The following is an 11,966-nucleotide window of genomic DNA, read 5'->3' as shown; positions in this document are numbered from 1 at the left end:
ACAAAATCACATTTCCTAGGGCTTTGATATATGGTATGTAGCATCTTGTAGCAGTCCTTTACCAAGATTGTTCAAATTATCCCCTTGGGGTTAAAACTGGCCCCGTCCCCGCGGGCACATGGTTTAAAAAGACTTGTATAGAGAAACACCTTTAAAAGTTCTTGTCTTAAACCAAAAGGCCCAGAGCTTAGATATTTAGTGTGTGGCATGCTTTAGCGGTTCTCTACCAGTATTGTTCAAATCATGATCCAGAGGTGTCGAAATTTCCAAAGGCACATGGCACCTAAACAGGACTTGGTGCATTCATATCCCGTTATTATGCACAAGCTCACTTCATAGTGCTACATCTTCCAGGGCGGGGCCATATTTGACCCTAGGTGGATAATTTGAAAATCTTGGTAAAGGAGCACTATATGATGTTGCATACAAAATAACAAATCCCTAGGCCCTGTGATTTTGGACAAGAAGATTTTCGAGTTTTTCCCTATATAAGTCTATATAAACCATGTGTCCCCAGGGCGGGCAATATTTGACCGTAAGGGAATAATTTGAACAATTTTGGTAGAGGACCACTTGATGATGATACACACCAAATATTAAAGCCTTAGGCCCTGAACTTTTGGACAATTCAAGACTTTCAAAATTTTTCCCTATATAAGTCTACATAAACCATGTGGGCCATATTTGACCATAGGGGCATAATTTGAACAATCGTGGTAGAGGACTACCAGATGATGCTACATACAAAATATCAAAGCCCTTGGCCTTGTGGTTTTGGACAAGAAAATTTTCAAAGTGTTTCCCTACATAAGTCTATATAAACCATGTGACCGCCGGGGCCGGGCCATATTTGAATCTAGGAGAATAATTTGAACAATAACGGTAGAGGACCACATGATGGTGTTACATACCAAATATCAAAGCCCTAGGACTCGTGGTATGGACAAGAAGATTTTTAAAGATTTTCCTTTCGGTTGCCATGGCAACCAGAGTTCTGCATGGATTTTAATTCTTTGGGCAATTTTGAAAGGGGGTCACCCAACGATAATTCCTATGAATTTTGGTACAAATCTGCCCAGTAGTTTTGAAGTAGAAGATTTATCTTAGAAATTGTTTAAGACAAACATCAAGAGGTCACAAATGTTCACCTTGAGCTTGTGGCTCAGGTGAGCTAACAAAAAAAAAAAAACAACAACAACAGTTCAGTTTAATGTTATATAACCTAAACAAGAGGTTATGTTAGTTTTGCTGGTCTACTTTGCCTTAAGAACAATATAGTAATATAGCAATGTAGTAAAGTTTTTCTTAATCAAAGAATAGCTCATTAATTTGGATTGGTTGAGTCATTCTTTTCCACAGGTTGCACGTTCGTTATTGATTGTAATTTCATATTTATCAACTATTTATCTATTTATCTATCAAGAGTTGCTTCTCCGTAAATACAATACACTATTCCTCCAAAAACATTTAGTTCTGCCGCAAGGTAGAATACATTTTGTCATTCTTCTTGTAGACCCTGCAAAATTAAATATTGATTGTATACTCAAAACCCTTGGACCTCTGGCAATAGGTTTTACTCTTGGCCGGTGTAATGAAGTATTTCGACCCCCATAGAATAACGACCCCCCGGTCATTATTCTATAGAAAATGTGACTCCTTTCCTGTAAAATATTGACTCCCCTTATAAAAAAACTGACTCCCTTTGAAAACTCTATAGAATAACGACCCCCGGTCATTATTCTATAGAAAAACTGACCCCTCCAAGTAAAATACTGACTCCCTAAAGATGACTCCCTTCGAATCTCATAGAATATCGACCCCGGTTATTATTCTATAGAAAAAGTGACTCCTTCCATGTAAAATACTCACAGCCGAAATTACTACATTCGAACTCTCATACGATATCGATTCCCGGACATTATTCTATTTAAAAAAGTTACTCTTTCCGTGTAAAACACCGGCTCCTAAAAAGACTTTCGACGATAATATCTATTAAAAAGTGATCCCCACCAAACCTAACGGACAATTTTACTAGATCTACAACTCTAATACCCTCCATTGCCAATAGTTAACATTTTGATTGTACTACCACTCCTGGTGCCGCTACTTCTATTGCTAATACTACATGTACTTCTACTACTACTTAGTCTACTACTACTTCTACTACTACTACTACAACTGCTACTACTGATACTACTATACCTGCTTCCACTTATACGTCTTGTACATCTACCTCTTCTTCTCCTGCTGCTGTTGTTGCTGTCACTTATTCCTCTGCTGCTGCTGCTGCTGCTGCTGCTACTGCAACTGCAACTGCCACTACCGCTGCCACTACTACTACTATTACTTTCTATTGTTGCCGCTACCGTACTTTACTGCCACTGCTAAGTATTGCAACTTCTATTAATACTAAGTTCTATGCTAGCAGTTTCTTGTGCAGTTTTCTTCTGAAGAATTACTTCATACCGAAGTTTGCAGGGATTATTGACACTGGTGTGTTTTGTGAACGTATTGCGAATTGTTATTTTCCTGAAAAAAATGTATACACCTTTATATGTATACACAGCGTCTAGAAATAGAATCCCTTTTCCCGTGGCGGAATGCTCTGATTTCTGTGTCAAGTGATGGTATCTGGGGCTAATGGTCAAACGGAAGGACGGACGGACGGACGGACAAGGGCAAATCTATATGCCCCCCTCCCCCGAGTGGGGGCATAAAATGCAGCAATTAGGCCTTAGATACATGATTTATCACTAAATTTGACCAAATGAACGGGGGTCGTCTTTTTATGGGAGTCAATATTCTTCGTGAGGGTCAGTTTACTTCACGTGGGGGAGTCATAGTACTATGATCTGGAGGTCATTATACTATGACCGGGGGTCACTTTTTCTATAGAATAATGACTGGGGGGTCATTATTCTATGGGGGTCGAAATACTTCATTACACCGGCATATTCTGTGTAAGAGGGAATATATCCGCCATAAGACAGACCACCAAAAATACATGATACACAAACAAGTGCGATGGCGAGAAAACGCAGTTCATATGTCACGTGACCTGCGCATATTAGACAAATAGCAGATCCTCCAAGACCTGAAAAATACGAAACGTTATCCTTTATAGTTACTGAGATACATAAAAGATTTATTAATGTATATTGAACTGAACGTAGTATACCGGTATTCTTAATAAACAGAACTACCGTAATTTAGTTTATGAATTATCGAGAAATAATGCGGTCCAGCTATAATAAAGTTTGATGTCAGTTCTTAACATTTCACATGTTTTGCGCGATAAGACAAGGCTTGGAATAATTAGAATAATTATTCTGACAGTTGACATGATGTAAGGTACTGATGATACATGCGTCCGCTAAATACGTTATTATAAGTACCAAAGAAGGGTAAATGCTCTTGAAACGACTAAAACAAGGTATATGTACATGTATATTGTTTGTGCAGACAAGACTATGTACCTCAGGCTACATCTTATGGGGTATATATTTCTTAATCAATTCGGTTTGCCAGAGCGTGTAGTCATGTCAAGCATTTCAATGAACGTAATCAAGATACTACCAGTAAACTTCTTCAGCAAGGCTACCGTTATTACAAATTGCGTAAATATTTTAATAAATTTTATTATCGTAATTCTGATTTAGTTTTAAAATTCAATAGTAATTTAAAGACACTTCTGCGAGAAGGTATTTCTAAACCCGTTTTTTATGGGGATGTGGTTTACAAACTTCGTAAGATCTTGGGTCATGGTAATTTTCCAAATGTATTTTGAAAGATTATCAAACGTTTTTAAAAGAGGTTACGACCCAACTGTTTTGAGACATACCGCATGTTTAGTGTTCAACCCGTTTACAGTTGGACACTACGCTTCCCTCTTTGATTGCGTCTGACGGAAGAGGGGGAGGACTCTATGATAAGCAGTTTTTAAATCCTACCAGGACTGAACTGTTTTGATATTTGTCTTCTGACCTGTTTCGTCGGGCCCTTAAGGGTGTTTCTCTTGTTGCTCTGTCTTCTGAAAAGGCATTGAGTACATACGTTTTTGGTTCTTAAGGTTTGCTTTTTATATATTTATACACGAGCATTTTTGTGTTTTACATGCCATGCTACGTGTGTTAGAGATTCACCTGGAGGGGATTACTTTTATTTACACTGTCCCATGTCTTTGGAACATGGTGGGGGTAAGAGTGAGGTTGGGTGCGCACCATAAACCGGTTTAAGCTCCCCAGTTGTGTTTTTGCCACTGACCGTTCCAAGGCGGTGCCCCACTGTGTTCCTTTGTTTGTTCGTTTTGTCCTTGTGTGTTGACTTTGTGTGCGCGCCTGTGTGTATGCTTATTGTTCGTCTTGTCCTTATGTGTTGGCTTTGGGTGTGTGTGTGTGTGTGTGTGTGTGTTGTTCGTTTTGTCCTGATGTGTAAGCTTTGAGTGTGTGTGTGTGTGGTGCACGCGTTTGCGTGCTGGGGGGTTCGTTTTGAGGAGGCTGCGCTTTTGGTGCGTGGCATTCCCTGTTTGATATTTTTCTTTGTTTTTGTTTGATCCTTGTAGAACAAGTAAGAAATCTTAGTTCATTTACAGTCAAACCTTTCTATAGAGACCATCTTTGGGAGAGACAAAAAGTGGTCTTTGTTTTAGGCAGTTTTTATTTAAAGACTGAAATACATTGTCAATGTGAAAAAAGAAACAAAACCAGCGGTCTTCAGAATCAGGTGTGTTTTTTTCAAAGATGTCTTTACCACAGGTTTTACTGTGCATTTTTGGTTAGATTTGACGTCAGATAAACTCAATTATAGGTCAGATGGCGATTTTCCAGCATTTCATGGTGGAGGAAAACCCCATGTGCCCCTCCCAGCATTGTTTTACGCACAGAAGATTGTCTGTGTAGAATCTCCGATCTTTCGTGAGCCAACAGGATGTCTTCACCAAATGAAATAATTCTATACCCTATAGAAGGTTTCGAACCCACATCGATGGCCGGGCAAGTTCTTCGAAGTTAGCGACGGAGGCCCCCTTATCCATTTATATGATTATAAGAATAAATGAATTACTAGTATATACTTACTTATTGCAGTCATTGTTTTTCTTGTAGCTTGCACGCTGAGTAATCTTTTTCTTATCACTACTGCAGAAATTGTTCCAGAAAACATCCACGTGATTGCCGAGAAAACATAAGGCATAGCTGAAAATACACCATTCTGAAAACAAAAGAAATCGTCAATTTAGTGACTTCTACATACAGACTAAATGGATACCTAAGCCAAGCACGTTATTTTTTTCTCTTCAACAAAGCTAACATAAAGTTTTTAATAGTCAATAAATTATTTTAGGAAGCACGCAGCCGAAACAAAACGAATACCAAAGTCGATTACACTATAATCGTTTTTCGAAGATCTTGTATTTAATCAATCGTCGGTTCCATGAGTTTTGCTTAATACACAAAATGCAGACCGGTCGTCAATTACATCATAATGCTTTTTCATTTCCAACTTCGTGATCAGGTGGTTAAGGTCGCTGACTTCGAATCACTTGTCCCTCTCCCTTAATTGTGGGTACGGCTTACTGAAGGTCAGTAGTTCTATCCAGGTGCCCGCCTATGCCTGAAATAATGTACAGTTGTGCACATAAGGTCATCTTACGCCATCGAAAGCTGGAAAGTCGATACATGCCCAATGCAACCCAATGCAACCCAAAACAAGGCTTACCTCTGATATGATGTATGCAAACGCTTCCTTGAGAAACAGCGGTATATTAATGACAACAGTGAAAAGACTCCAGTTGAAAACAAAATGGACCAGTGTAACTGCCCACTGCGGTTTTGATAGTAATATGGATTTCCATGGCGTAGGTGGGACAGACTTCTGAAAATGATACAATTAAACAGACTGAAACCCTAACTCAAACTTCCTCTGTTTCAAATTACATATTTTAGGTAATCTTTACTAGTTTACTTTTAGCTTGGTGAGAACTTGAAGGTTATTTGCATTCACACCGCTTCCTTAAAAAACCAGTACAAGTGTATGAGAAGACGTAGTCGTGACACCAGTGCGGCTCCAACCCATCATCTCCGGATTGGGCGATCGACACCCTAAAATTAAAGTGGACAGGGGCACATTAAAATGCTAAGGTGGTATCATGTTTTTATATGGCTCTTCTACATTGTAGCTTACAACTCATAAATTAAAACAATAAAAGAATATATTGTTACCTTACTATCGTTCTGTCTATCTAAAGCACGTAAGAATTTCTATTGTTTCGGTCATTTGTCACTAAGGATCTGTCACCAATTTCAGCAACTTAGAATATTGCAATCATACAAAAACACATAAATATTGAGGGTTTATATAATGAGCACATGTATTGGAAACACAATTTTAATACCAACTGTGTATTGCAATAATTTAATGGCAACTGAGCATTGTAAAAAATAATACAATATTTGTTTTGGATGAAGAGGTTTCCATCTTACATTAGATAATGTTTATGGAGTCTGAACGTTTGGAGGAATACCGCTGTAAAGACAAAAAAAGCTTTGGAAAGTAAGAAACAAAGAACTAAATCACAGAGAACAGTGCTCCGATCGTCCCTTGTTTGAGAATAAGGAGATAGAATGCAACATATGTTTTAGTTTCCTACACTTCCAGGAAACAAACTCGAGAGCGGTTCAAATAAGCTTGAAGTTTTCATCACAATTGATATGAAATAAAATCAGTATAAATTAATCCTTACGGTAAAGAAACTTAACATAGAATCTATACACATTGTTTAAAAAAAAAAAAAAAAAAAAACAGCCAAAAAAACAAAACAAAACAACAACAACAACAACAAAAAAGCAAAAAAAAAAAAAAAAAACAGAAAAAAAAACACGTTTACCTTAAACTTTTAAAACTTTCAGTGCGCATACCTTGCTTTTGTTTGTTGTACAGCTGGTTAGATACTCTTTCTCTGCCTGCGAGATTCTTGGATGTTGTCCGGGAGTATTACGAATCTCATATAACCATAATAGCATGAACACTAAGGTCACACCACCTTTATGAATACAAATGATCATTGCCATACTAAAATATACCAGCTTCTCTACCTCTCATAAGAGCAATTTACAAACTATATGTACAACATTAATTTACCTCTCTTAGAAAAATCAGTTTAATCAACTTCATAAAACATGTCAGTAATGCTTTTAAACTTTTTTATTTTTTTTTTTCCTACAGAAAAGGTTACAAAACTTACTTGAAACACACAATTATTTTATCAAAGCTACATAATATACTGAACAAATATCGGGTTACCGTGTACATAAAATATGACAGGCCATCCAAAAGAACATAGGAATCCTGATGTTACGTAGGCCAAAACAATACCAGATGGCTGTCCTAAAATAATAGGAATACAACATAAACATATAAATTTATCTTGTTTTCTCTATTCCAAGCACATGGCATGTAAAAACTGGCCCCACCTACCTTAGAACTGAGTTGACAAAAAAAAAAGGTACTTACGAGGCAGCGTAAATGACCGGAACAATATGAGAAATATCTTGTTTCTGTTGGGCTTAACGTCACACCTGACACAATTATTGGTCATATGGCGACTTTCCAGTTTTTGAACCCAGATGCCCCTACGTACATTATTTCATCCCGACCTTCCGTTATCCATCTGGATGGCTTCCTCACATGAAGAATTCAGGGCCTCCAGCGAGGTTTGAACCCACATCGGCGAGAGGCAAGTGATTCGAAGTCAGTGACCTTAACCACTCAGCCACGGAGGCCTCTCGAGAAATGTAAACAAAGAAATAAAGTGAGCTGATTTTTATTTTACTTTCTGTCTCATATTAACAAACGAGCAATGTGAATCCACTCAGAAATTGTTATACATTTTTTGTGTTCCCTGGAAGATTTGCAAAGGGAGTACATTTCTCGGCTTGAGGACACAGGACAATATTAATTTTATTATTATCAAAATACAGGAGGTAGCACGTCCATAATATACAACTATATTATTTTCTCAACGAATACAAACAAGATATATTCTTCTGATAACAGATTCATTTGCATCACAGACAGACTTGTCTTTTAAGCTTACTTACTGAATCACAGACGCCTTCATCCAACTTACCAGAAAGGGAACATGAAAGAACAGACGCTCGCTCCGTCGGGATGGTCCAATACATCATCAGCGAATACATTGAAGGGGTGAATAAACCCTGAAACAATACAGAAGCAAAATCAGTTGATGCAACCGTCTACGTGAAACAAGATACGTATGTATGTCAGAGGGTTATATTTAGCAGCAAAACCTAGATTCGAAACTTGAGCCTCGGAATATTGTTCTGATAAACTAATAACTGATATAGCTGGATAGTCTACACAATTTCTCTCCAGTAGTTTTATGAAGTTTTATACATTACACATTTAAATTGTCCTAAAATTTTTTACGGGATTGAAATTAAGGTACACATCTCGCAGCATATACAGTAACGGTCGTACTTTGGCATCAGATATCATAGGGTGAGACAAATTTGAAGTCAATCTGGGATTCGAACCAGATGTCTCTGAGTACCGTTCCGATGATCTATCGACCTAGGTACCGGGCTGCTTATATATTTTCTTCAATCTTTTAAAATCAAATTCTATAAAATAGCACGTAATGAAGATGTTTTGTGAAAGTACATATTCGTCGGCAGTGGCACACTTTCACATAATTTTATGTATCAGAGATTCCATTGACCGTACATTAGTAAACAAACAAATCTTTATGCATCCCGGTAAATTCAGGTTTAAGCAGAATAATTGATTTTATCTAGACTCAGAATTAGGAAGAAAAATAAAATACCCCCGAAAATCCAAGTACAATCCGAATAATGAAAATAAAAGCGTACTTGATGAAGCTGCAACCGGGGACAGAATCGAGCACATCGCTGATGAAATCAAGCAGACACTGATCACATGTTTTCCGCCAAAACGATGTGCAAGGTAACCGCCGAGTACTTCCGAGAAGACTGCACCATAGTAACTCGCAGAAGTAGAAGAAGTGATACTTGTGCTTTATTCCAGTTGAATTCAAATTGAACATGTTGATTCTGAAATAAAGTGATAAAAGTTGATAATATTTTCCCCGTTAATGTCTTAGAGTATCAATCTGAAATTTTGTCGACTGAAAATTTATCTGAAAAAAGGTAATGATATATGAGTATGACCCTAACTGTACATGACATAAAATCTTGAAAAGGAGTAGTACTAGGATGCTCTTAATAGCTGAGGTCAGATGATCCTGTTGGAACAGCCGGAGGGTTGGCCTGGTTGGAATCGATTTGGCGAAAATGGTACTGCTTTGAATAATAATAACATCTGACAAATAGGCCTAAACTTAAAACCATATGTTTTCTGTGCAGTGTGAAATATTGTTTGTCTTCTTTTGATTCTGAAATTTGCAAGTCATTTAAACAATCTAAGGTTAGTAGTATTTGAATAAAAATTGTAAAAGCCGGATTGACTATGCCCATATGAAAGGTATATTTCTGTAAGGGTTTCTGCGTACGGTAAGCGAATGTCTTATGTGAGTCTTAAGTAGTCATTTCTTATTATATTATTTATATAAAAGTCAATGGCACTTTCTTATCAGAATCTTTGATTTTTACTATATAACCTTGACCTTTAAACAACATGGCTGATATCTGACAACAAGTCTCTCAACAAAACTGACTGACTCAAGAATTACACAAAATATAGTACAGACATACACTTACCAGTGTCTCGTTATCTGTAGCTATGTTAGTACTATTTCTGTTGTTCTCCGACACATCAGCATACACAATGTGTGAATCATTCTGTTGCCTATGTAAAGATGTGGCAGACGAATATCTTGTGAAGCTTTTTATTCCACTGAATGACTTGTTAAATATTTCTGTGTGGCTAAGTACATTATCTTTATCTTTTTCCCATGTTTTATTTTCAACTTTATGCACAATAACTTCTGTTGCATCCAGCATACAAACAATAGCCATATTCAAATTAAATTATATTATATTATTATATTGAATTTAAATGAACTATACATTCAGACCTGCCTGAACAGTCACCTGTATAAAGCAGCCGCTTGCCTTAAGCAGCCAGTCAGCTTACTTCCCAACTTGGCATTTTGCTCAGTTTTGAACTTGTCTTGAACAGCCACCTACCTAAAGCAATTATTTTGTGTTGCTCCCTTGGTTGTCTGCTTAATACAGGTTTGGCTGCATTCATAACCTTCAAAAATACTAAAAATCGAATACACTTCAATGTGCTGTTTCGTTTAAATTGAAAATAACGTTTACCATTTTTTGTTGAACACCCTTTCTCTTTACCCTCAATGAAACTTTCGTAAGATTCTTCATCATTCTCTGTCATAATGTTTGTAAAGTAACTTAAGTTGTAATCTGCCTGTAAAATATAGAAGATAACAAAATTGTAACAGTTCACTGCCAGCCGTTCAATTTCAACTGATAACAATTAGTAGTTAAAGATAACAATAAATAGTTTAAAATATAAAACTTTTTTTTTTTCATTTTCGTCATGTATACCGTCGTGTATATTTTGTCAACTGACTGATTAACCAGTCATTTAATATTTAACAATAATAAAGAATTAACAAAGTGAAAATAGAAAATACACTCACGCATGTTGAACTTGCCTACTTGCACGGTCGATAGCATCACGACGTCCGCGGAGCGTATCAGGTGTAAAATATATAACGAATCACGGTGTCTAACAGGGTTTTTAGATATTCATACTTTCCCCGTAAAAACCACATTATGTAGATATTCATACTCTCCCCCCCCCCCCCCCCCCCCCCCCCCCACACACACAGTTAGGATGCAATATCAAATAAACCACAGTATATAGATATTCATAATTCGTCAATAGTTAGGATGCAATAGTAAAATATTAAAATATTAAACAAAGCACAGTGTCTAACACGGTATGTAGATATTCATACTTCCTCCATAGTTGGGTAAAGATATAAAACAAACATACAGTATATAGATATTCGTATTTCCCCGAAATTAGGATGCAGTTATAAAATATAAAACAAAATTTGTTAAAAATCACATACACGTCTAACACCGTAGGTAGATATTCATTCTTCCCCCGTCGTTCGGATGCAAACAAGCTACAGTGTCTAACACTGTATGTAGACATTCATACTCCCTCAGTGGTAGCTTGCAAGAATAAAATAATATAACAAACCAAAATGCCTAACACGGTATGCAGGTATTCATATTTCCCCTATTTCCCCTATCGTTAGGATGCAATAGTAAAATATACAAAGAAATAGAATTTATAAAATATTATGTAGGCATTCATAATTCCACTATCGTGACAAATGTAACAAACCAAACTGTCTAACATGGCATGTCAATATAAACCCCAAGGGTCGCGGAAAAACATGGGATGAACAATGGCAAGCCTTACTTCAACCGAAAATCAGCTGATGAGTGCAATTAGAAAAAGAAAGCTTACAAAGAATCATTATTAAATGGAAAACGGGCATTAAAGTCAGAGGCTTCTGAAAATAATTACCCAAAAAATACTAAAAATCACGTAAACACCCCAGGCAGCGCAACGAAACAGATATGCGCGACTGCAACAAAGCTGAAGGTCGAATAAGACTGATTGAATTATTTTTGCTTCATGAAGATTATAGTGATAGTGACAGTAAAAATATTACCAGAGGATCCAGTGGAGAAACGTTAGCTTAAAAAAAATTCTACATTTATTCCACCATCTGTTAGAGATACAACTTTAAACTTCTATATAGAAGCCATTACGCAAGAACTTCTTCAAAATAATGAGAAGTATAAATATAGATCAAACACACCAGTTGATGAAAAATATACACTTAGAAAGCTCTGTGATGATGAAACAATAATCATTACTAAGTCAGACAAAGTTTCAGGCACTGTTGTTGTGACCAGATTATA

The 11,966-nt window shown here is 36.8% G+C and overlaps 1 protein-coding gene across 1 annotated transcript; it reads right to left on the bottom strand.

Moving 5' to 3' along the window:
• Positions 1-1,418: 1,418 nt before the first annotated feature.
• LOC128547560 (sialin-like) lies at positions 1,419-10,018 on the bottom strand. Its single transcript, XM_053520561.1, has 8 exons — positions 9,756-10,018; positions 8,843-9,089; positions 8,126-8,213; positions 7,300-7,383; positions 6,915-7,039; positions 5,716-5,871; positions 5,076-5,208; positions 1,419-1,516 (listed from the first exon to the last, which is right to left on the bottom strand). The coding sequence occupies exons 2-8, from the start codon at positions 9,080-9,082 to the stop codon at positions 1,419-1,421; spliced, it is 924 nt and encodes a 307-aa protein (XP_053376536.1). The 5' UTR covers positions 9,083-9,089; positions 9,756-10,018.
• Positions 10,019-11,966: the final 1,948 nt, after the last annotated feature.

Source organism: Mercenaria mercenaria, chromosome 12 (genome assembly GCF_021730395.1).
Source record: "Mercenaria mercenaria strain notata chromosome 12, MADL_Memer_1, whole genome shotgun sequence".
NCBI lineage: Eukaryota > Metazoa > Mollusca > Bivalvia > Venerida > Veneridae > Mercenaria > Mercenaria mercenaria.
This window is presented reverse-complemented; position numbering and strand designations above follow the sequence as displayed.